The 27,271-nt window shown below is 42.9% G+C and overlaps 1 protein-coding gene across 2 annotated transcripts; it reads right to left on the reverse strand.

Annotated features, from left to right (window-relative positions):
* Window positions 1-14,852: 14,852 nt before the first annotated feature.
* On the reverse strand, window positions 14,853-16,925 carry LOC308527203 (peroxisomal membrane protein 11A-like; the record flags this gene model as incomplete). Of its 2 annotated transcripts, none has more annotated exons than XM_081102562.1 (2): window positions 14,853-16,573; window positions 16,742-16,925. In XM_081102562.1, the coding sequence occupies 2 exons, from the start codon at window positions 16,923-16,925 to the stop codon at window positions 16,095-16,097; spliced, it is 663 nt and encodes a 220-aa protein (XP_080958688.1). In that variant the 3' UTR covers window positions 14,853-16,094. The 2 variants fall into 2 exon arrangements, with proteins under 2 accessions (XP_080958688.1, XP_080958687.1); XM_081102561.1 differs by having other exon boundaries at window positions 14,853-16,666.
* Window positions 16,926-27,271: the final 10,346 nt, after the last annotated feature.

Consider the following 27,271-nt stretch of genomic DNA (forward strand, 5'->3'; position numbering starts at 1 on the left):
GGGTCTCTGTGCCCCAGTTCTTATTTTGCTGGTAGAAAGGAATGAAAACAAGAGACAGTACCAAATACCAGCAAAGCATGCAAGAGTTTATTTGCCAGAAGAGGAAACATACCCAGATATAGTCTGAGCAGGCAGCTTAGCTGGTGAAACCAAATTAAGTGTCCTGTTTGCTTGGTCATTTGAAATTTTATACCCTGAAGTTGGGTTGTGGGAAAAAAAAAATACCTCCTCATGTTTCAAGGCTGCCCCACCTGGATGTTAAGCTATCTGTTACACCACATCCTGGAGGCGGTTTCAAGTCTCCCCCTTCCTCACCCTTGGGTCTGCTAACTCTTGATTACTTCTTGCTTGTCATGTCTCCCACGTTGTCTTCCCCTTGATCTTAGCCATCTATCCAGTTCATGTCTATCTAGCTTCCTACTGGAACACCTTCACCTGGGAACTGGGTTATAGATCTGAATGGCATGCGATAATGAGTTCTGCTTCAGTCTCGCGTTCCCTGATGCTCTGTACTATCACATTGGAATCTTCAGTGATGCTTATGTTGGTTCACAACTTCACGTCCAAACATTGACTTAATGAATAGCTAGAGCTTCTGTTTAAAGTCTAAGTTGCACATGTTGGTTTTCAGGTTTCCACTTCATCTTCTTAGCTAGATATGCTTTTCAGTCCGAGGTTTGGGGTTGTGATCTCACTCATATGTGATCTCAATAATTAACAAAATAAACTGATGAATGGAGTGGATCCAGAGACATGGAAGCATAGAACTGAATATGGAATCTTGGAGGGAAGGCGGAGGAGGCTGGGTAGGTGGGAGGTAATCAACCAAAGATCTTATATACATATATGCATAACCCATAGATATAGACAATAGGGTGCTGAAGGCCTGGGGGAGGGGTGGGCTGGAGGGTGTCAATGGGGGGAAGAAAGGTGACATATGTAATTCTTTCAACAATAAAGATTTAAGTGATGTTGCTGGACTTACAGACTATCTGGTTTTGTTTTACTTGATTGAATATATTTTATAAAGTTGGATTTAGGAGTACTAGGTTGGAAACTTTAGATTTGGATACCTGAAATAAATATCCTGATTGGCTAAAAGTATTTTTTAGTTCCTGGTTTTAAAAAATTTACATTGCATATAGTTCAGTGGTTGGCAAGACTTAATGCATAAACATTTAAGTTGATAATTTTAAAACTTTAAAAAACAGTGCCCTTCTTCCCTAATTAAACATTATATCATAGCCTAATACATTTAGAAGGTAAAAGAGGAATTGTTCTAGTTAAGGCAGGGGAAAGGGACCCAGAACCCTGCCCACTTAACTTCATTTAAACTTCCCCCTAAGCACACAATCACTGCATATACAGAACGCACACATTCATACACACACACCCTCATTAGATATCTGCAGAACACCATTGAAAAATGACCAATTAGCACTAAATAAACAACGCAAGATAATTTGTGATTAACTTTCAAAATGAATGATACCGTTCAAGGATGAAGGAGATTAATATCCACTAAGAATACTTTATGGAGTGTGTGAAAGTTATCTATGACTATACAACAAATTACTCCAAAGCTTAGAGGCTTAAAACATCAGTTATTATCTTCCAGTTTATATGGGTCCAGAATGTGAGCAAAAATTAATTGGGTCCCCTGGCTTAAGGTCGAGGTCTCTGCCAAGCCTCAAGCTATAGGTAGGCCTACAGTCCTGGTGCAGACTCTGCTTACAGGTTTTCTCAATGATTTTTGATAGAATTCAGTTTATCGCAGGCTTGGGCAAAGGACTTTAACTCTTCCCTTGCTGTGGGCTAGAGGTCACCCTCAATTGGTTACCATGTGGGCCCTTAGGGTAGCTTAGAACATGGCAGTTGACTTCATCAGAACAAGTCATGAACTAACTTGTTTATATGGCAAAGGAATATGAAGAAGACAGAAGTCACAGTCTCAAAGACCATAAAAAGATCTATACATTTATAATCAATATTATTTAGCTCTTAAACCTGAGAAATACTTTGCTAGTGAGACTGAATCAGGTGTATTTATTTATTTATTATTTAAAATATATTTTTATTGATTGCAGAAAGGAAGGGGGAGGGAGAGATAGAAACAACAATGATGAGAAGGAATCATTACTTGGCTGCCTCCTGCATTCCCCCCACTGGGGAATGGAGCCCACAGTCCAGGCATGTGCCCTTGCCCAGAATCAAACCCAGGACCTTTCAGTCCACAGGCCAACACTTTATCCACTGAACCAAACCAGCAAGGGCCTGATTCAGGTGTTTTATGCTCTTTAAAAACCTTTAGAATGTTTCTTAATCTTTTTCTACAGAAACCTAATTAGCATTGGCATTTATTCATTTATTTATTTTTTAAACTGCTGGTCTTTTTTAAAAAATATATATATTTTATTGATTTTTTTACAGAGAGAAAGGGAGAGGGATAGAAAGTTAGAAACATCCATGAGAGAGAGAAACATAGATCAGCTGCCACCTGCACAACCCCTACTGGGGATGTGACCACAACCAAGGTATATGCCCTTGACCGGAATCGGTCCTGGGACCCTTCAGTCTGCAGGCCAATGCTCTATCCACTGAGCCAAACCGGTTAGAGCACATTTATTTTTTTGATGCTGCATTTCCCATATCTAAGTTTTATGGGATATTTCATAAGCTCAAGTGTGTGTTTTGGGGAGGAAAAACAGGGAGTTAATTGGAAATGTGATGATGTCTCCAGAATAATCTTAACATCTTGATGTGTTTAAGATTAATCAGGTTTCTGTGTGAGGCATAATGCATGCCTTTACTGCTGCCACAACATTGAGCCCCACCATCAGAGAGTAATGGAGATTCACAACCATTGTTAGAGGTGCTTGTCACTTCAGAACAAATTATTCTGAAAACAGCAAAGCCAGAAAGCATGCATTACATGATGGTGTGGCGTTGAGATAATGTGGAATGAACAGCTGTGGGTAATGGGATAACTGATATATAACTTAAGATGTCTACACGAACATCATACAAATAAGGCACATTTTGAAAAGTGAGCTTTCTCTTGCATATCTTGCTGAATTCGACCCAGAGGAAGCTAAATGCAAGGCGATGGAATGCTTTCAGAAGCACTTCAGTAATCATGCCTCATTTTTCTCAAGAAGAGATAGACAAGAGCAAACACAGAAAGCTGTCTTTTCCTAAAATGGAGCCTTGGGTAAATGAACGTTTTGCTGCCTCTTATCTAATACTGCCATAGAAACATCTGGAGTCCCAGAGCTGAAAGGTAGTGCTAGACTTTAAAAAGTTTTGCTTCTCAGAGAAGGAGCATTTTTAAGAATGGAAAAGATGAAAGGTGGAGAAGAACCATAGCACAAGACTCTTTGGGCTGCCTCCCTTCCCCCAGAGCTCTGCATGTTGCACGGAACCATCCCATAAATTTCACAACACTTCTCCACTCCCACTTTTGTCTGAGTTTATATATTTTCTCTAATTTGGGTTCTTACAACCCATACCTTACACTATAATTATTTAAGTTCTCTAGAAGAAGAGTCCAGATTTAAGTTTCTATAACCATGCATCTTACCTTCCTCTGAGTCCTACAGTGACATTACTTGTATGATTAATTTCTAGGGGATTAGATCACTCAGGCATACTCTCTAAGCCTCAATGCCTCTCTTTTATCTTAAAGAATAAGCCCATAGCGTTACGCACTATACTGGATGGTTCAGACAGTTTAAAAATGATGGGAGATAAAGTGCTAAAGTGAAAAAGGAATTTGAGAAGGGAGAGCTCAAAATGTCATGGTCAAGGTGAGCCTTGGGATATGCCTCAAAGGGAGAGAAGCTGAATGAGAATAGCATAAATACAGGCAGGAGCGATGGATACATATATACCTCTATATAATCTGGGTACCCGATTATAGGCTAAAAAACACCGATCCTTCCTCCTTGCAATAAAAGATCTTTTTTTTGTGGTCGTTCTTAAAAAATTAATGGCTTTTTGATTATGCAGTTTGTTTAGACTATTTAGTCAAAAACTTCAGAGTAAGAGAAGATAAACAAGTTAGTTCATGACTCAAGATACTAATTTAAAAGAAAATCTCATCTTTTTGTACGATGCTTACCCTAGTGGTATTTCAAAGTTCCTTCCAAAGAGTTAAAAAGAAAAGTTTAGAAGGAAAGACAATTGATGATTTTACCCATTCTTTTCACTTGTAGGTACATGTAATTTATGACACTCTTATTAGTTTGGGTTTTCCAGGGAAGCAGAACCAACAGGATGTGTAATATATTAAGTAAATCTTTCAGATAAGGAGAGATTTATTTTAAAGAATAGGATCACGCTATTATGGAGGCCAGCAAGCCCAAAATAGGGGTTGGCGGACTGTAGGCCCAAGGATGAGCCTATGTTGCAGTTCAAGTCTAAAGACCATCTCCTGCAGAATTCACTCTTCCTTGGAGAAACTCAGTCCTTTTGTTCTATTCAAGCCTTCAATTGATTGGATGAGGCCCACCCACATTATGGAGGGCAATTGCTTTTCTCAAAATCCACTGATTTAAATATTAATCTTATCTGAAAACACCTTCACAGCACATCCAGAAGAATGTTTGACCACATAGCTGGGTATGATGGCTCAGCCAAGTTGACAGAAAATTAACGGTAAGACACTCTGTGTTTTCCCCTATAATCCTAGTGACAGTGGATAAGTCACTCATTCTTTCGGTGTTCTCTTATGTAAAACTAGAGGCCCGATGCATGAAGATCCATGCAAGAATGGGCCTTCCTTCCCCTGGCTGCCGGCACAGCCTTCGCTCTGGCTGGAGCTGTCTTTCCGCCTTCCCACACTGTCCAGAGGCCCAGAGAGGCTGGGGTGTTTGCACCGCCCCAGTCACTTGACGCCTGCATATGCAAATTAACCCGCCATCTTTGTTGGGTTAATTTGCATACTCACTCCTGATTGGCTGGTGGGCGTTGCGAAGATATGGTCAATTTACATCTTTCTCTCTCTCTCTTTTTTTTAATATATTTTATTGACTCTCCACAGAGAGGAAGGGAGAGGGACAGAGAACCAGAAACATCGATGAGAGAGAAACACCGATCAGCCGCCCCCCGCACACCCCCCACCGGGGATGCGCCCGCAACCAAGGCACATGCCCTTGACCGGAACCAAACCTGGGACCCCTGAGTCCACAGGCCGACGCTCCATCCACCCAGCCAAACCGGCCAGGGCCATCTTTCTCTTTTATTAGTGTAGATAAGAAGAGATGATTTCTAAGTTCCCATCTATTTCAACTTCACAAGAACCCTTCTCTTAATATCCCCTTCTCATTTTTCTATTGTTCTTTCCTACGAGTATATTTTTATAGATAAACAACTATACAGCAGAAAAAATTTATGATTAATTGATCTAGTTATAAGAGGCTATGATATGAATAATTGGCTCTTTTTTTCCTATATGAAGATAACATTCCTATATATTGTTAGAAGATGGTTTGAACTTTGTTGCCTTTTTGCTAGAGCTGATAGGTTTAAGCTCCGTCTTCCTCATTTTCTCAACTGGCTTGCCTTCTGGCTAAAGGAACACATCATAAGAAAACTTGCTATGATATCACTGTAGACTGTGTCCTTAGAACAAAGGTAACTGGCTCCTAGGGGGCTTAATGACCTTACTCACATTAGAAATGTGTTCTCAAAGCAACTGAAGCAAGTAGGCTAATGATCTAAGATTTTGGTCTGCATAGCTAACACACTAGTATTCATGAGAAAATGTCTCGCTAGTGAAAATACCAGACCCAGATGGCAAAATGATGTTAAACGGACCCTTAATTTAAGGCATCATCACTGTCTCCAAAGTTGCTGGGAATACTTGGCTTCCCTGAATTAAGGATGAAAAAGTAGGGTGTTAGGAGGTACTGTATAGGATTATTAACAGTTTACCATTATCGATACACATTCTACCCTTCTAGTGTATGCAAATAAGCTTATACTGTCTGTAAGCAGAAATAGTCAGAATCAGAATTTAAAAAAAGTAAAGTGAAGACCTCTCCCCGGAGTGCAGTGGCCAGTGGGGCACACGTCCCGGGCTCTGGAGATTTCCCTCGGACTCGGCCATGTGTGAACACCCTTGGATTCACTGCCCTCAGAAAAAGCTTCATTGCCCTGGAGCTGCATGTGAAGTCACTGGAATGAGATCATTTCTAAAAACAGGTTATTGATCGTGGCAGGCAAATCAGATATTACAAAGAAGACTGATGTGGCCACATCAACATTTCCTGAAGAAAATTATTATGACATGGACAGTGTCTAGTAGAAAATCATTTAAAAATAGATATATTTTAGTTTCATAAGTAAGAAAATCCAGGCTTCAGTCATTATCCAGGGGCGGGAATGTCTGGTCCACGGGCGGTATAAGGCTCATGAAATCATTTGGTCTGGCCCTGCCAAGGCATTAGGCGTGAGCTAATTAAATGTGTGACCTAATATAGCAGGCTAATTTTTAAGTTGATAATTTTGTATGACCCGTGAATGATGTTCTAAATATCCAAATGGCCCTTGGCAGAAAAAATGTTCCCCACCCCTGCCTTATACAATTAATTTAGATAACTGTAATCCAGTGGTCTATATGATATTTTTGAAAGATTTGTGGAAAGAGTCTTTTTTATGTTGAGGCCATGTATCACAGCGCATTAGAACCTTCTAAAAGTGCACCTAAAATAGACTTATCAACACTCAGGAGGCTTAGATAAAATTGATTAAAGAATAAATAAATGTGTCAAGAATATCTCATGTGTTTTATACCCTTGGAGAATAAATCTTTGTTATGTGGTCTTTGTTGTTGTGTGGTCTTTGTTATGTACCCAGTTCCTAAAAAATAAAAAGACATACATACATAGTGTGTTGCAAAGACACTCTTTAATACAAACAGCAATATCAAATATATTGTGTCTGAGTTATCAAAATCTGCCCTGCCCTTGCTTAGCCTAATATTTTTTTTGAGTCTGAAAATGTGTCATATTGATGATAGGCATTTCATAGTCCATAGGCAAAGTGAATATTTAGCTGGTGTATAAAATGTGTCAGTTATATATATATCTGATTTAGTTAAATGAATACTCAAATATATGTGTATCTAAATTTTGTTTCTTTAGAAAATTATGTCTATAAGAGCATCAAAAATTATTGTTAAAACCAATCAAATGAGCATTTTTCAATTTTTTTCCTTCACTAACATTTTGCAGATATTTTGTCGTGTAGATTTTTTTTGTTTTGTTAATTCTCACCTGAGGATATTTTTCCATTGATTTTTGGAGAGAGTGGAAAGGAAGGGGAGAGACACAGAGAAAGAAACATCAATGTGAGAGAGACACATCAATTGGTTGCCTCCCTCATGTGCCCCACCAGGGCCAGGGATGGAACCTGCAATGGAGGTTTGTGCCCTTGACCAGAACTGAACCTGGGACCCTTCAGTCTGCAGGCCGACACTCTATCCCCTGAGCCAAACCAGCTAGGGCTTGACATGTAATTTTTGCTTTTATTAGCAAAATGGTACAATTTTCTAAATCTGATTTGTAATCTTTTTACTTAATGATAGGATTCTTAATGGATGAAGAGTGTATTCCCATTTTGGGTTTCTCTTCATGTTTGCATCTGTTCACGAAACCAGTAATTATCTATTGAGCACCAACTCTATGCCAACTACTATGTTTGGTGCTGGGAAGACAATGTTGGTCAAGACAGAATATTACCCCAAATTACCCATTAAAAATTTAGTTCTAGTACTAATAAATGCTAGGAGGAGAGGTACATGCTGCAAGTGGCATTTTAATGGGTTGTCTGGTGTAGTTGGGAACTGGGAGGTCAGGAAAGGTATATTTTAAGCAAGGCTTTGAAAGATGAGAAGAAATTAACTAAATAAACAACCAAAAGACCTGGCATCTGCAAAGACCTTACTGTAGGAAGATACTTGTAAATGTGACTTTTGGGTGGGAACAGAGATTGAAACATTATTAAAAATTAAAATTATAGCCGAAACCGGTTTGGCTCAGTGGATAGAGCGTCGGCCTGCAGACTCAAGGGTCCCAGGTTCGATTCCGGTCAAGGGCATTTTCCTGGGTTGCAGGCACATCCCCAGTGGGAGATGTGCAGGAGGCAGCTGATCGATGTTTCTCTCTCATCGATGTTTCTAACTCTCTATCTCTCTCCCTTCCTCTCTGTAAAAATTCAATAAAATATATTAAAAAATAGTTTAAAAAAATTAAAATTATAATCATACTCTTGAAATAATTACAGTTAAGGGAGAGAGAGAGAGAGAGAGAGAGGAGAGAGAGAGAGAGAGAGAGAGAGAGAGAGAGATATTAAAGAAATCAAAGGATCAGGAGGTTTTTTCCTACTCAGATTTTAGCAGAATACCTTATGAAAGAAAGAGCCTAGAATGAAAAAGTCTTATTATTCAAGGATCAATTCAAATGTCCCAAAATTTGAGATACTTTCTGTGGTCTCTTTAAATAACTCCGTAGGGATATCAAATTGAGCTTGATATGTTACAGTCATTTCTTACCTGCTGAAATAGACTCCCTGTGAGCCCCAAAGCACATACCACACTGTTTTCATAGGCATGTCTCTCTGAATTACTTTTTACATGTATGTAGATGTGTGTTATGCCTAAAAAATGAAAGTACTTTAAAAACATTACTTCTTTCTAACAACTATACCATTCACTTTCCTGAGTTATGTCACTGATCCCTAGGCCACCCCAACCTTGTACTTAGTGCCAGGTTCATTGGCATGCTTCCCAATTTCATCTGTCAGAATCCTTAATGGAAATCAAGTCTTAATAGAGCATCCTGCTAATACCTTGATCTCTTGTTTGCTTAACCTACTTTTCCCCATTGATCATGTCCCTCCACCTAATACTGCAATTTATTTCTTATCTCTATCAATAACCAAGTCTTAATAATTTCAAACTCTCAGATCCTTCTATGTTGGAAAGATCTCCATAAATAGACTATGCTCTTTTGGAATATTTTAAGAATGAAGACATATATACGTTTAAATTACAGTGACTTATGACTTACAAGGCATCCTTTCCTGCATTATCAGATCTTTCACTAGACATCTCTCATCCAGTCCCTTTGGCAATCCTGATGCTGATACAGTTGAGGTTTTAGTTAATATTGCTGGATTATAATGAGATTTGATGGCCTATAAGGTCATTGAAACCTTACCCATATATCAAAATTTAGGAAATAATTATTTCTGTATACTCTATATGAGCCACAATAACCCACATTTTGCAAGAAAATCATGCAAAAATTGGACTTCTACCCATTTAAGCACTGAGGTAAACCAAAGGAAGTATAGGTGAAAAGAGGATCTTAAAAATTAAAAGGTTGTCAAAGACCTTGTGTGACTATATGCATAACCCATAGACACGAACAATCGGATGGTGAAGGCCTGGGACGGGAGGAGTGGGGGAAGGGTGGCTGGGGGGTCAATGGGGGAATAGAGGGGACATATGAAATACTTTCAACAGGTGCCACATACATTGCTAGATTTAAGGGAAAGTTGATTTTGTGATAAGCAAGTAATATTTTGCTACTAAGGTTGTTACACTGTTTTGTAAACCTTAAGACATCACTGGAAGTGCTCAACTTCTGGTCTGCATTCTCACTGGCTTAGAGCCAAACAACTTTCATTCAGAGTTAAACATTTAATAGGTTCTCTATACATGTTGATTAGTTGGCCGATTTTTTTTTTAGGATTCAATTATTTCAGTGTCAGAATAGGACACTACACAAATTAATTCCTTCATAAGGAAGTTTAACTTCTATTGACAAAGAAATGTTCTGAGACTCAAGAAAATGTTGAAGTGTGCATGTGCGTGTGTGTGTTTGTGTATGTGTGTGTGCACTTTCTTTCTAGGGCACAGATTGACATTTTTTAGTGCCATTCTGTAAGCACCTCATTCATTCATTCATTCATTCATTCATTTAACGTGTATTTATTGGACCCATTCTTTTTGTTGGCACTGGACTAATTTCTTGGGATACAAAGGTGAAAGACATTCTTGGCTTCCAGTCTAGGATGGGAGGGAGGCAGACTATTGAGACTGGAATGGCAGCACAGAGCTATTACTATTATATTGAAAGTGTGACAAGAGAAAAAGCTGGAACAGCAGCTGGTCTAGTATAAAGGAGTTCAAGGAGAAACTTCATGGAAAAAAAGACAAAAAACCCGAGACCTAAAGGAGGAGTGAATCCAGATGAGCCTTGTGAGTGGGGCGAGGCGAGTGGGTAGAGCGTCTGTCAAAGTGGAGCCCGCCTGTGAGAAGAAGGTGCATTTGCCCAGAAAACTAAATTGACGACAGCACAATGTTCATGGAACGGCAAGAGGTGAGAGGCACGGAAGGAGAATATTGGAGAGGCTTGTAAGCCATTATAAGGGCTCATAGGAAGCAGTCATGGGGCTGTAAGCCAGTATTTGGCAAGATCATCATTAGATGCATTTAAAAAGCCCTCCTGGCTGAATTGTTTCTCTTATATGTTTGTCTGTCACTATATTGATCATCAGGCTGGTTCAACTGATCTTTCTGACTCCAGACACCTCCTTTCTCTCTCAGTGCTATCCAGTACATTTATCAAAGGTTTTTAAAAGTACTTTGTAGGTATTTCTTAATGAATTCTCCTAGGAATTTTATATTTATTATTTAAATATTAATGCTGGAGCAAGACAATAAACTTCAAAGTAAAATGGCTCTAGGGGAGGAGACCAAGCGATAAAGGTGCCAACTAATTTTGCCTAATTACTAGTACATTGGGCCGGAAGGCTGGTTAGTGTAATAAGTGAAACCATGCGGGCAGGAAAACACGGCAGCTCTCCCAGGCCACAGACATGGCAAATCAGGCATGTTTGGGGATTCAGACAGTACAGCTCTGAGTAGAAGCCTGTTCATTGATTTTAAAAATGAGAGCACACCTTCAGGAGCGTGGCTGCTGTTCTGCTGAGGCGCTTGGGGTTCACTGTCCCAGGAGACGGTTGCCCTCACGATTCACCCTGGAGCCTGGCACCGGAACAGGGCAGAGCACTTGACTCGGGGCTCACAAGAATTGGCAGTGCAGGCGAAGTGCAACACACACCAGGTGAGCACTGCACCCCGGAGTCCCCTGTTCCCACTTCAATAAGAAATGCTTCTCAAGCAGTTCAATCATGGGGAGAACAAGGTTCATGGGAAGGCTTGTCTCTTCTCCTGAGACAGAGAATTTCACATCAAGCTAACACACTCCTGACTTTCTTTTTCTTTTTTTCAGGTGTAACAGGGTTACACTATTTTTTTATACAATTTTGTAAAATTGTTGACACTCTTACAGATGGCCCCCATTTTTACCCACTTACTCACTTCCACCCAGCCCTCAAGCCCCCTCCCGCAGGCCATCACACTCTGTTGTCCGTGTCCTTGGGTTATGCATATATTTATTTGGCTAATCTCCTCACTTTCTTTCATCCAGCTGCCCCCACCTCCTCCCCTTTGACCTCTGGCAGTCTGTTGCATGTATCTATGCCTTTGGTTCTATTTGTTCCTCAGTTTATTTTTTTTCATTAGATTCCACATATACGTGAGATCATAATGTATTTGTCTTTTCCTGTCCAATGGAATACTACATGGCTTGTTTCACTTAGCATAATAATCTCCAGGTCCATCCAGGCTGTTGCAAAAGATAGTAGTTCCTACTTTTTTACAGCCATGTAGTATTCCATTGTGTAAATGTAACACTTTTTTTTTTTTTGCGGGGGGCGGGGGGCAGTCTACTCTTCTACTGATGGGCACTTGGGCTGTCTCCAGATCTTAGCTATTGTAAGTAACACTGCTATGAACATAAGGGTGCATACATTCTTTCTGATTGGTGTTTCAGGATTTTCAGGATATATTACCAGAAGTGGAATTGCTGGGTCAAATGGCAGTACCATTTTTAATTTTTTGAGGAAATTCCATACTGTTTTCCATAGTGACAGCATAAGTCTGCATTCCCACCAGCAGTGTACTAGGGTCTGTTCTCCACATCCTCGCCAGCACTTGTCATTTGTTGATTTTTTGAAGGTAGCCATTCTGGCAGTTGTGAGGTGATACCTCACTGTCATTTTAATTTGCATTTCTCTGACGATTAGTTATGTAGAGCATTTTTCATATATCTATTGGTCATCTGAATGTCCTCTTTGGAGAAGTGTCTATTCACGTCTGTTGCCAATTTTTTAACTGGTTTGTTTGTCTTTCTGGTGTTGAGTGGTATAAGTTCTTTATATATTTCAGAAGTTAATCCCTTATCAGATGTATCAGATGTATGCCTCCCATACAGTGGGTTCCCTTTTCATTTTGTTGATTGTTTCCTTTGCTGTGCTGCTTTTAGTTTGATGTAGTCCCATTTGTTTATGTTTTCCTTTGTTTCCCTTGCCCTAGAAGATATATCAGCAAAAATATTGCTATGAGAGATGTCTGAGATTTTACTGCTTATGTTTTCTCCTAGGATTTTTACTGTTTCACAATTTATACTAAAGTCTTTTGTAGATTTTGAATGTATTCTTGTGTATGGTGTAAGTTGGTAGTCTAGTTTCATTTTTTTTTCATGTACATGTCCAATTTTCCAACACCATTTATTGAAAAGGCTGTCTTTACTCCATTGTATGTTCTTGCCTCCTTTGTCAAATATTAATTGACCATAGAGACATGGGTTGATTTCTGGGATGTCTATTCTTTTCCATTGATCTATATGCCTGTTCTTATGCCAGTACCAAACTATTTTGATTACAGTGGCCTTGTAGTATAGTTTGATATCAGGTATTGTGATCCCTCCAACTTTGTTCTTCTTTCTCAAGATTGCTGAGGCTATTCAGGGCTTTTGTTTTGTTTTGTTTTGTTTTTTTGGTTCCACCCAAATTTTTGGAATATTTGTTCTAGTTCTGAGAAATACATCATTGGTATCTTGATAGGAATTGCGTTGAATCTAGAGATTCCTTTGGGTAATATGAGCATTTTAATGATGTTAATTCTTCTACCAGTGGTTCTCAACCTTCCTAATGCCACAACCCTTTAATACAGTTCCTCATGTTGTGGTGACCCCCAACCATAAAATTATTTTCGTTGCTACTTCATAACTGTAATGTTGCTACTGTTATGAATCATAATGTAAATATCTGATAGGTAGGATGTATTTTCAGGGGTCGCGACCCACAGGTTGAGAACTGCTGTATATGCTTCCATTTATTTGTATCCTCCTCTATTTCTTCCTTCAATGTCCTATAGTTTTCTAAGGACAGACCTTTCACCGCCTTGGCTAAGCTTATTCCTAGGTGCCTTATTTATCTGTTGTTGCAATAGTGAATGAGGTTGTTTTCTTAGTTTTTCTTTCTGATAGTTCATTATTGATGTACAAAAATGCCACCAATTACAATGTTAACTTTGTATCCTGTTGCTTTGCCAAATTCATTTATTAGATCTAGTGGTTTTATGGTGGAGTGCTTAGTGTTTTCTATGTACAACACCATGTCATCTGAGAATAATTACAGTTTTACTTCCTCCTTTCCAATTTGCAGGTCTTTTATTTCTTTTTCTTGTCTGACTTCAGAGAAGATGGTGGATGTGATCTCCTGCCCCAGAACCACATGTCTGAATCTGTTCCAGAATTTTCCCTGATGTTGGCAGGTCAGAGTTCCTAGTAGCCAGGTGAGTGGGGCCTCCAGAGCCCAGAGGCTAAGTCTGTCGGCAGCCAGGAAGGTGTTTCTATTAGATCTCCCATGAGGGAGAAGCACCAGTCTGGTTCACAGGAATGTGGGGTGAATGGCACACCCCAAAGCAGTCAGTCACTGACACAGCCAGAATCTGCGCAGACGTTTATGCCCTGGCCTATGCCACTGACTCTTCAGCAGGGCTTAGGATGCAAGGTGGGGTAAAAGCTTTTCCCCAGGCTGATGATGCTCCAAGGGGACTGACTCACCCAAGATGGCTAGTGAGGTTTTGGAGGACAACTCAGCATAGGGATCCTAGCAGCTGCTATCCCACATCTCATACCCAATCCACAAACCCCAGACTTCCTAGGCAACTCCAATCTGCACCGCCGTCCTTCCGCTGGAGTCCAAGGTCCGTGGTTGTGAACAAAACTTTGCACATTGGCCCTCCAAGAGGGTGCCTTTGTCTCCAGTGGGCACCACCTCTCTTTGGTAGACAGAAACCCGACTCACTCTTCACAGCTATGTGGGCACCTGTTCCTGGCTCGGGTGCTCCCGTGCGGGGGGATCCTCCCACTGCTGAGCTGTCCCTCCAGAACCTTGGCCGCTGCGCATTGGAGTGGGACACATCGGTTCTGGGAAGAGGTGAGCAAGATTCACCTACTCCTGAAACTCCTCTCGTTCCTGACTTTCTATCCCTACCAATGGCAGATTCTTTTTTCTTTCTCATTCAGGATTGAACCACCTTGTGCTCCAAGGGAACAAAATTGTTCACTTTCATGGTGGTTAATTTTCATTCTTTCCGGAGTCACTCCAGCTTACAGCCTCGTTAACTCACCGCTGAATTACGGCAGTGGCTTCCAGACTGTGGGACACCATTGCTGTCTTTAAATATCCGAAGAGCCGTGGAGTAGCAGCTGTGGACTGTGTTGCTTCAGATGGCAATGGGGAGACTGAACATCCAAGCTACTCAGTAGAACGCTGAGCTCAACATCAGGCAGCATCATGGAAAAATGATTCTCCAGTTCTTCCTTCCAAGCAAAGTCCAGATGACATGATCAGGGAGGAAGCAGAGATTTCTGCAGCAGAAATGCAGTTGAAAGACATAAGAGAATTTCCTCTTGCTACCATTTATCAAATTTCTCAACAGATTGGTAGAAAATTCAGAGTAAAATTAATACGTAACAGAAAAGTATATAAACATGTTCAATGATATATTTTTTTTTTTTTTGACATTCAGAGTATTTGTGAAACTTCATTGCATAAATTTATGTGGAAATGCCCAAACTGTCCTATGGCTTTAAATAACACCATCTTGCTGACAAGTCTAAATACACAGGGTGTCCCCCCCAAAATGTATATACACGCTAACAGCTCAATTTTGAAAGTAAGATGGATTTTAATAAACACTGCCTTTGTAATTATTCAAAGTGTGTGTATACATTTTTTTTTTTGGGGGGGGGGCACCCTATAGTTTTAATTTTTGTAGAAAATAGAAACCACTGACCAACACAGTGTCTCAGAAAGGCTGCTTGCGCCGGATCCGGAGTCTCCCACTCCCCTCCCCCCGACGGCAGTGAGCTATCACGGAGGTGATGCCACGACTGATCCTGGGTCCCAGTCTGGCTCCTGACTCACGACTGAGGGGCCTTGGACTGGCCGTCAGAGGAATGGGGTGCTGGCTTCGGCTTTCTTTCAGCCCCGTTTCCCCGTCTGTCACAGGCTACCCCGTGGTGACCTTCCACGCTCTTTTTGCCTCAAGTTCTTTCTAAGTGCTTCTGCCTTTTTGCTTGGTCACTGCACTTCCTCAGACACAACCGAGACCTTGGAGGTGCCTGATGCATTTCTGGTTCCACTTCCGGGCGGGGGCCAGGCGGGCAGTGATGTCAGGGCAAGCGATTCCCGAGGCCGGAAGCCCAGCTCCCACCGTCCCGCATGGGCTCTGGGGCGAAAGCGGCCTCTGCTGGCTCTGAGGGCTGTGAGTCAGAGCTGCTGTCGGTGCACAGAAGCAGTGAGGCGGCACAGCCCCCCAATGACTGTGTATCAGCGTTCACTTATTGGTTTGGACCTTTAAAAACTTGTTTACTTTCAATGTTTAGTCATTCAGCAAACACGAAGCTCCTACTATGTGCAGAAGAGAGGCGCAATGAATGTTAGAAGAAGGGAAAATACTCAGAATTTCAGAAGTGACCGCAGCACTCCACAAAACATGTCCATCGTCATGCTCTCCCTCCTCCATCCTTGGCCCGACCTCCGCTCACGCACCAGGTCAGAATGCTCATGCGAACGAGTCGTTCAGCACAGACTGACCCAAGCCTGGTCCATGCCCAACGCTAATGTCCGTCCCCCCAGGAGGTGCGAGTCTTCAGCCTGGAGCCGCCTCAGTGGATCTTCAGCTTCAGGTGAGGCCAGGCCACAGCGATGATGCCGGCGACCGAGGACACGAGCCCCCCGAGCCCAATGATGCCAGGGTTGGACTTGTAGATCCCCAACTGGTCCAGAGGGTTCAGGAGGTCACAGAGGTTCTTCACCGTGTCCAGGAGCAGGGGAGGGTGCTTGCGCAGCGATCGGAACAAGAGCAGGAGAAAGGACTGGAGCCATTCTGTCTCCTCATCGGCCACGCTGTGCCCCAGAGGATCCTGGGAGAGCGACCGGTCCCTCTTTGCCTTGTCCTGCGCGGCCTGTTCCATCCGCAGGGAGATTTCGTACAGATCCCTGGCCAGGCTCAGCAGGAGGGAGTAGTAGTAATGGCGTGCGGCCCACAGTCGCCATTTCTCCTTGTTAATGCCGGAGGCGAGCCCTACGCTCCTCACCCAGAGGACGGTGTCACAGATGAAGTAAACCACACGGTTCAGGTTGGCGAGCGTCAGGCAGATGCGGGGCACCAGGTCCGTGGCGTGGATGCTCTGCTGAGTGGCCTGTACAGCGTGGACCACGTTGCCCAGCCGGAACCCTGCAGCAGCGACTCCTGGCTCCCCTCCGACAACACCACTGCTACTGGAAGGACAGGTTTCCCACTAAGCCGTACTGGCCAAGTGAAATTTGCGGCCAGTGCTCACACTAGACTCCAGTTTCTTGAGCTTCATTACCACCTTCTCTGTGTCAGGTTTAGGCTCTAACAAATACCTAAGCAACATGCATGTGTACTGAGTGGCTCTGAAGAGCCGGTCGCGGCCCTGGGTCTGGTTGGTGAAGCGGGTGAAGGCCTCCATGGCGCCGGCCCGCGGCCACACGGAGCCCGGCCCGGCCGCGAGTCCTCGGGGCGCCGCGGGTCCCGCGGGAGGTCGGCCTCGGACGCTGGAGGGGCGGGCAGGCGGGCGTCGCCTCAATGATATTTTTGAAGAACATTTAGCTCAAAGCATCTTATTAAGTATTACAATTAAGCACGTCTATCTGCTTTATAATATTCTGGTAATAACAGTGTTTATATCCATTTTAATTTAGTTAACCCCCATATTCCCATTTAACAGATGCAGAACAATGGCATATGAATGATGACACTTACTGTATGATATTTTGCAGATACATTTTTATTGAGACTTCATGAAAATCAGTAGGAGCCTTGACTATCAAGGTTGCTTAAGAATTCTCACAGCATTCTGAAATGATACAGAATTCTAAAGGACAGGTGTAATGTTATGCTAAGGGAATCCAAAATAGATTAAGAAGAGGGTTGTTGTCAGTAATTTAACATTCATCTGCACAGGAATTGTGTAAAAAGAACAAAAATAAACAGAAAAAAGTTCTGACTCCCTCTTTATCAAAAAATAACCCTTATTGCTTTTTAGGATTTTAAACCATTTAGATTGTATAAATGCAGTGCATAGATATTTGTGTGGGAAAACTTCATGTCTAGTTTATGCCTACCATGTGCCAGGGTACACAAAGTAGATAGGGAATTAATTGTTTCTTATGTGAATTCCTGCAAAAACCTGTGGACTCCTTTCCTGCCTCCCGCAAATGCTTCTTCTTATCCACACTCCACATCACCGCAGCTATTCTTTGAAAACACCAATCAGACTGCATCACTGTCCTAGCCAAGCCTTTTAATGGCTCCCATTGACAATTGAATGAGACTCAAACCACTTTTGCATCATCTTCTTGCATTTCCAGCCTTATGTACTAACATTTCCCTTTGTGTTCTGTCCAGCCATCATACATTACTTCCTAGAGATTTAGTCACAATTATTCTTCCAGGCCTTCACACATAATATTTCCTTATGCACTTTCCTCCTTTTCCTGCTTGTGTTCTTGGCAGCAGAATGTATATTAACTCACTTCACATTGACTTCATTTTTATTTCCCCTAAAAGTATCTTTTTAAAAGAATAAATACATAGCCTAGCCAGGATGGCTCGGTGGTTGAGCGTTGACCTATGAACCAGGAGCTCAGAGCACATGCGGGAGTTGCAGGCTCGATCCTGAGTAGAGGGAGTGCAGGAGGCAGCCAATCAATGATTCTCATCATTGACATATCTCTCTCTCTCTTCCTCTCCCTTCTTCCCTGAAATCAAATAATATATATATATATATATATATATATATATATATATATATATATATATATATATATATACACTAGTAGCCCGGTGCATGAAATTCATGCACTGGGGTAGGGGGGAAAGGGGCCCCTTAGTCTGGCCTTCACCCTCTCCAATCTGAGACCCCTCAGGGAATGTCCAACTGCCTGTTTGTGCCCACACTTTTAACAGATAACAGCTCCATTGTTGTTTCTTTCTTATGCTTAAAACAATTGGAATTAGTAGGTATTCAAAGTGTGTATACATTTTGGGGGGGCACCCTGAATATCTCTAGTCAGCGGTGAAAGAAACCAACAGCAGATTTGGAACCCCCAGACAGGGAACCTTGCTCACTCCCCACGTCTCCCCACTTCACTTTCCACCTTCGTGGGCAGCAGGAGTTCAATGTTTTCTCTCATTAATTCGGAAAAGCACGTCCTGTCACCCGCTGCCCAGCAGGAGTGCGGTAGGCCCCAAGCAAGTGAGGCTCAGTCAGGGCAGCCTTCGCTCATGGGTGCCGGCACCCAAAGTGCACATTCCTCCTCTACAGTTGCCCCGACTATCCCACTGTTTCACTGAGAGGACAGAATTCCTCTCCGCCTCTGGGTTCTTGATCTTGAATGCTGACCGAAGGCACCTCAGCAAGGGCTGCCAGCGCCCACCAGGTGTGTCTATCTGCACCTGCTCCTGCCTCAGCACCTGCATTAACCCCCCAGAGGTGATCTCGTAGCTGCACTGGCCTCCGTGGGGACAGGGCATCACCACTCCGCCCTCTCACTGTCATCTCACAGGTGCCCACCCTCAGCACCCAGAACACCCAGACACTCTTCAAAGGATGTGAGCGCATCAGAGGGGATGTGTGCACATCCTGTGGGGGTGTTAGGCATGCCGGGTTGATGGAAGTGCAGTGGAGAGGCGAGGGGAACTTGTGCACGCCTTGGTTTGCAACTGTTGCAGGCGTGGGAGGGTGACAGTGTGCTAGGGGATGTTTGCACGCCAGGGGGGGATGTGCACACTGGAGGCCTCTGGCTTTGCAGATCCGCAAACCCCCATGGTGCGGCCAGGAGGACGTCAGTCTGGCCTGCCACCGTGGCTGTCCCTGCGATCCTGCACCTTCTGGGCCAGGAGGCGGAGCTTGTGCAGCCACTCCTGGGCGCTGATGGCCTGCAGGCGCTACTTCAGCTCAGCCTGCAGGCTCCGCTTGGTGCGCTCACAGCTGTCACCACCGCCATGTGGGGAGTACAGGCCGCCCGCCCTCCGCCGGCCTGCCTCCCCTGTCCAGTGGCTCTCTGTGCTGCTCACCTGCCCAGAGTGACTGGGGCTGGGCGGAAGCCAGGCGTCCTGCCCTGCCCAACCCTGGCCAATCCGCCCCTCTGAGAGCTGCTGCCCCGCTGGGAAGGGTCACGGATACGGGTCCCGGGACCGCAGACAGCCTCAAGTGCTGCCCCCCGCCCGACAGGGTCACAGATCCGTGTCTTGGTCCCGTGGACAGTCTCAAGCACTGCCCCCTGCCCAACATGGTCACAGATCTGGGTCCCGGGACCACTGACAGCCTCAAGAACTGCCCCCCGCCCGGCAGGGTCACAGATCCAGTCCCTGACCGCGGACAGCCTTGCCTGCTGCCGCCCGCCTTCAGTATGCAAATTAGCCACCATCTTGTTGCTTCAGGGTGGGGTTCCCCACTGGGGTGCCTTGCCAGCCTGGATGAGGGGATGATGGCTGTTTGCAGCTGGTCACACCCCCTTCAGGGTGGGGGTCCCCACTGGGGTGCCTGGCCAGTATGGGTGAGGGGATGATGGCTGTTTTCAGGCTGGCGGGCAACTGAAGCTTCCAACCTCTCCTTTTTTTCTTTTATTCTGGGATTTATTTACCTTCTATGGCTGTCACTGGAGCTGAGAGCCGGCTTTAGCTCTGAGGCTCGGCTCCAGCTCTGAGACCTCGGCTGCTGAAAGCAGGGATCTGGGTTTGTTGGGGTTCTATAATTGTAACACTGTTGCAGTCCTGCTCACTCCAGCTCTGATGGCTGAAAGCAGGTTTCTGGAGTTTGTTTAGGTTCTATAATTGCAACATAGTTGCTTAGAGTTGCAGCTCAGAGGCCGGCAGTGGCAGGCAGGGAACCTTGGCTTCCTCCATCACTGGAGCAAGCAAGCTTCCTGTTTGCTTCAGCTGCCTGGCTGCCGGCCGCCATCTTGGTTGGCACTTAATTTGCATATCGCCCTGATTAGCCAATGGGAAGCGTGTCGGAGGTATGGTTAATTACCATGTTTGACTATTATTAGATAGGATTAAATATATTTTATTGATTTTTTACAGAGAGGAAGGGAGAGAGATAGAGAGTTAGAAACATCGATGAGAGAGAAACATCAATCAGCTGCCTCCTCCACATCCCCCACTGGGGATTGAGCCCACAACCAAGGTACATGCCCTTGACTGAAATCAAACTTGGGACCTTTCAGTCCACAGGCCGATGCTCTATCCATTAAGCCAAACCGGTCAGGGCAATAAAAATATATTAAAAAAAAAAAGAATAAATCCATTGCTCTGTAGAATCCTGGTTTTGATAAGTCAGTTTGTGTTCTTTCTATCTTTCACTGTTTATGGATACTCTGATGAGGGTAGCCAAGGGTCAGAAGATATGATCAATGGGTATGAGAAGAGAAAGAATGTGCAAGGAAGTCTTTATGAAGAGGATTCAATTGAGGAAACTAACAGAGCATCAGGGAAGCCCTAGGATACTTCCAACTTTCACTGCCAGTACTGACTGATTCCACCACTCCTCTTTAGGTTGAGACCTTATAATATACATTTCTACCTTTTTTAGTCTTCTTCAGCATCTTTACCATTGGGAGTTATGAATAATTGTCTAGTATGATAGTTAGTATATTATGTTTTTTTTGCCCCATTAGCCTGGCTTTCTTGAGGATAACTAACTTATAGCAGGCTCTTGCTGTACTTTACTGAATGAACTAGAGGCCTGAGGCACGAGATTCATGCACTGGGGAGGGGGGCTCCTCAGCTCGCCTGTGCCTTCTCAGAGTCTTGGACCCTTGGGGGATGTCTGACTATCAGCTTAGGCCCGATGGGGCTCTTGCAGTCCGGGACTCCTTGCTCCTTACCACCTGCCTTCAGCAAAGGCGGGAGAGGCTCCCATCACTGCGGCTATATGAGTCTGGCTTCTGGCTGAGCGGCGCTCCCCCTGTGGGAGTGCACTGACCACCAGGGGGCAACTCCTGCATTGAGCTCTGCCCCCTGGTCATCAGTGCGCATCATAGCAACTGGTTGTCTGCAGTTCGGTCAATTTGCATATTAGGGTTTTATTATATAGGATAGCAGACTTTGCTTTCAACAGAAACTGATGAAAGAAAATAATAATGTGCTCCTCTGTGCCAGGCATTGCAAAAGGTACTGGGCTGTGAGGGAGAAAAAGACAGTAAAGATCATTTCCTTCAGGGTGCTTAGAGTCAAGTATATGTGTGTGAGGGATTAAGCAGACTATTTTAAAAATGAAGGACCACTGATTAAAGTATTACTTGTAATTAGAATATAATATGATGATTGCAATTATGAAGATATATACAAGTGCTATGCACACAATAAACTATCCTTAAGGAATAACTAGGTGGATAAAAAGTGATAAAAGCAATATAACCTATGGGAAAACATGTATAAAAACATGGAGATGTAAATGTGTATGTGCCTTCTGAGCATGATACAAATTCATTGTGGCTAGAGAGAGATCAACATGGAATTCATTTAATGGTATCTCTGATCCAGCATCGTGGTGTTAGGTACAAATATCCCCATATACAGTAAAGTTTGAAAACCTACTGAAGATCTGCAAGACTGTAAGCTCCATGAAAGAGGAGAATGTGTCATTGGCTTTGGCACCCTAATGTCTTTCAGCAGGCTTAGGTACCTGGGACTAGACTCACATTTCCATTCTCTCTCAGCTGTCTGTGAGAGCCAGCCCTTCTGTGATGAGCAAGGACATTCCACTGGTAGTGTTCCGCAGTGAACCGTATCCTGTATATCTGAGAACACTCTTAATGTGCGTTTACATTCTGGGCATTTGGAGGGAGGAAGTGAGCTTTGTCTTTTTCCTTCACCTGCCGTTGATTGCTACAGAAATTATAAATGAAATTAGTCAGGGGGCCTGTTCTTACATACTAAAAATCCATATTTTTCAGGAAGTTGGATGTTAGATAATGCCAAGAGTTCAAAGCTAGAGTGATAATATTTTCTATAAAATACATAAATTTCAAATAATAGGTTTTTCCCCTCTTGGGGCAGAAAAAATTGTCTTGTTTAAGTAAAGCAACTTGATCTTTTCAAGAAACTGAAGATGTTTCCTTTTTATTATCTTTGATTTAACATTATCATACTAAAACCTTCTCAATATAAGTCAACTTGAGTATCTATATTCATTGTAAATATTGGTTTAAATAGTAACAAATGTGCATTTTAGAATTCTGGCATTTTGCATGCTGGCTTTATAATTTCTTCTCAGATATTCTCATTAGGTAAGAGAAAACATATGTATATATGTTTATATAATATATATAATATAATATATTTAGGTATATATAGAATTTTTAAAAATATATTTTTTAATTGATTTCAGAGACAAGGGAGAGGGAGAAAAAGATAGAAACATCAATGATGAGAGAGAATCATTGATCAGCTGCCTCCTGCATGCCCCCCACTGGGGATCGAGCCTGCAACCCAGGCGTGTGCCCTGACCGGGAATTGAACCATGATCTCCTGGTTCATAGGCTGATGCTCAACCACTCAGCTATGATGGCTGGGCTATAATTTTTTGTTAAATCTTACCCGAGGCAATTTTTCCCATTGCTTTTTAGAGAGAGTGGAAGGGAGGGACGGAAAGGGGGGAGAGAGAAACATTGATGTGAGAGAGACACGTCATTGGTTGCCTCCTGCATGTGTCCTGACCAGGGGTGGGGATCAAACTTGCAACCCAGGTAAGTGCCCTGACTGGGAATGGAGCCCTCAACCCCTTAGTGCACAGGCCAATGTTCTAACCACTGAGTGACATTGGCCAGGGAGACAAAATATTTCTTTAAAAGTATAATGGAGTATCAATCAATCATGCAAATAAACTGTGGAAAACCAATAAAAAATTAATCCTAAAACTTAAGGTATTTGAGAAAAACTATATACTGGGTTCTCATGTATCCTTTTATCAGTCCTGTGACCATCATGTGCACTCAGGTTCTCAAGACCTAAGTAATCTTTGTTTTCTCATAATGTATAAGAGACAAATAATCTATATTTCAAGTTGACATTATTTCCCTATAAAAATATCTTCCCATTTAATCAATATATTTGAATCTAGATTGCTATACTCACTCTATTAGAACCAAGGTAAATGTAGAATATCCCCAGGAAAGCTTTACAAAGTCTCTTGGACATTAAGGCAAACAGCACTCCAAAGGCAAAGGTACCCTCCCGAGATTTAAGCAATTTTTCAATATAAGCGGGCGTGACTGGGAGAAGTAAAACGTGTCTTGTTAACATTACTAGGACATGGAGTGCATTGCCCTTCTGGAATGAGGAACATTAAAGTCACTTTTTAAAAGCAAGTCCCACTTATAATGAGATTAAGAGAAGTTGGTGAGTTGTTATGTGGGTTTTGCTGCACAGATTGGGCATCAACATAAACTCTAATTGCAAGAGGCGGGGAGAGCGTCATAATTGCAGGAGGGGGAGCGCCACCAAGTGTCAAGCTCACGGGAGGGAAACGAAGATTTATCACCTCAGTGGTGAGGCAGCTGAAAGATGGATGGGGTGGTGGCGTAGTGTCACTCGGTGAACTTCTCGATGAAGGGACAGACACAGCCTTGGGTGGGGGAGGGAGGTGTATTGACACAGAGCTGGGATTTAGGAACTGAAATATGTGTTGTGATACAACAGATTTCAGGAGTCTTACTGCAGCATCATGGATGAGCTCCAGGAATAGTGTGGCTACTCCTGAAAAGAATTAAACTTAGAATTACCATATGCTTTAAATGAAACCTTTCTGACCACATGAATGTGCATTATCACCGTGAACTTCCACATAGAATGTTATCTGTGCTCCTTCCAATGGCAGGTTTAGGCCTATGTGCTCCACGAAGGTGAAGATCTAATTATACATTAAGCTTGTCTTTCTGCCAATAGATATATTTGCTGAAGAACAGGTTAACACAATGAAATTTGTTGTGTCTTTCTTCCTGAGACCATGTAGCTCTACCTGTAGTTAATTATGTGATGAGTGTTAGGAGGCAGTCCTGCTGAAGAGAAAAAGCCCACGGGAAGACTAAGAATTAGGGGCCTCCTGGTTTTGCTGCCTCCTTTCCTTTTCCCCAGTATTTAGAAACCACAGGCTTGTAAGGGGAGCCAGGGGAATTAGCAACAGATGAACTTCAGGATCCTTCTTGTTCTAGTATTTCATGAAATAAGAAAGGGGCGATGACTATATTTCATGCTAACACTATAGGCTGATTCCAGACTCTTCGATGAATAAAACCAAATATCCTATATAATAAAAACCTAATATGCAAATTGTCCCCTTGGGCAGCCAGGAGTTCGACTGGGAGACCAGGAGTTTGACTGCTCACTATGACGTGTGCTGATCACCTGGGGGCGGTGAGGAACATGATGGGCGTCGGGGACATGGAACCTGGGCGGGGGACTGCAACCTCTCACCGGCTACCCGGGGGTGGGGGTGATGGGGACTGAGATGCAGTGAGAATGTGGGGTGTCTGCTGAGCTCGCTCTTACTCCCCCTGCTACCCTCCCCCAGGACGCCAGGGCTTGTGCACTGGGGAAGCCCCCATGCTCAGGTACCGGGCGCCCACGAGGAGTCGGCCCCACAGCCGCGCAGCCTCTTCCAGGTGAGCTGCTGGGACCAGAGGGGCCAGTCGGGCTCCCCATGGGTTCGCACAGGAGCTGGTCTGCACAGCTGGCCGGGAGAGAGCGTGCTGACCGCCCAGCTTCCATGCGGTGCTGCTGGGTGGCCCAGAGGCCCACACTGCATCCCGACCCGCAGCGCTCACTGCATCTCTGCATGGGGACTCAGATGCTGTGACTGAGGTGAAGAAGGGCGTGTAGGGGCCAGGGGGCCAGGTGCTGCCCAGGGCCCAGAGGTCAGCTGAGACCTGCTCTTCCATGCCAGATGCTCGCGCTTTGATTGCCGGTCAGGCCTAGGGACCGCACCCGTGCAAGATTTTGTGCACTGGACCTCTAGTGTAAAATAACAGCACCAACCTAATACCAAATCATAAAAGTATCAAAATTTAGCATGTAATATATACAAAATAACAAGTAGACTTACTGATCTTCGTTAAATTTGTTTAGGTGTCATTATGTGAATATATTCCATATCTACATGCCTGAGATAAAAGTTACACTGTCTCTGCCTATATTAAACATTTTTATTATTCACCCACTAAGATGCCTAGTCAAAAAAAAAAAAAAAAGGAAATAACAAGTGTTTCTGAGGATGTGGAGAAATTGAAACCCTTGTGCATTCTTGGTGGGAATGTAAATTGGTGCAGCCACTGTATAAAATAGTACAGCTATTCCTAAAAAGAATTAAACTTAGAATTACCGTATGCTCTAGCAATTCCACTTCTGCGTATACACCAAAAGAAATGCAAATGGGACTTAAACTGGGACTTGTACACCCACATTCATAGCAGGATTATTCACAGTAACCAAAGACGGAGAAAACCCAAGTGTCCATGGACAGACGAATGGCTAAACAAAACGTGGCGTATGCATACAATGAAGTATCATTCAGCCTTAAAAAGGAAGGGAATTTAGCACATGCTACGACATGGATGAACTTTAAAGACATTCTACTCAGTGAAATAAGCAATAACAAAAGGACAAATATTGGGAGATTCCACTTATATGAGATATCTAGAGTAATAAAATTTATAGAAACAGAATGGTGGCTGCTGGGGAGGAGGAGGAAATGGGGAGTTGGTATTTAATAGGGAGAGAATTTTAGTTGGGAAAGCTAATTTTAGATGGTGGAGATGACGGTTGCACAACAGTGTGAATGTACAAATGCCAATAAACTGTACACTTAAACATGGTTAAAATGGCATATATATATATATATATATATATATATATATAGAGAGAGAGAGAGAGAGAGAGAGAGAGAGAGAGATTATTTGCTTCCAGCACATGCCCTGACTGGGGATTGAACCCACAACTTTTGGTGTATGGGACCACATGCCAACCAACTGAACCACACTGGCCAGGGCTAAAAAGGTACTTTTTAATTTACATATATTTTACTGCAATGTTTTATTAACACAAAAAATAGCTAAAATAGAAGCTACTATTCTCCTTTGGTAACTGAAACATTAGAATTGGCTTCCTGTTCTGACCAGAGTTTGAGGCCATTTGTGTTTTGCTTTTTTTATTATAAGGGAAATTATTACCAGAAAATGGGGGGAGTAGATGCTGGGTAAGCAAAGGTAGTAAACACTGTCTATACTAGGACTCCAAAGCAGGATGCAGTGTAGAAGTAGCTGGAAAAGCTGAAAATGCCAGGAAATTGGAGTTAAGCCAACCACAGGCAGGGGCCATGGAGTGCAGAGGAATATCCAGAGGACTTTGGAAAACAATGGAATTTAGTTTTGTAACTTCTTTCTCCATCCATAGAATAACTGACTAAATCAGATATTATTCTATCAAATCAACTGCTATCATCACACATTTTTTGCTTCTATTAATTAGTTTCACACATTTTTCTTCTCTCACTGGATAGAAGATTCTTTAGAATATAATTAATGCTGTATTTTTTTCCTAACTTCCTTATAATTAATTCACAATAGGTACTTTCTTAATAATGAGTGAATGAATGAATGAATGAAGGTGAGCTAAGTAATGTAATGTCTGTCCTATCAGAATTTATAGTGGAAAGAAATATTGAGTTGTTTATCAACCAAACAATTGGGATATATCTTAATTGATTACATGAACCACCTACTCAATTTAGAAAAACATGTTCAAAACATTTTG

This window comes from Myotis nattereri (genome assembly GCF_964212035.1).
Source record: "Myotis nattereri genome assembly, chromosome: 11".
NCBI lineage: Eukaryota > Metazoa > Chordata > Mammalia > Chiroptera > Vespertilionidae > Myotis > Myotis nattereri.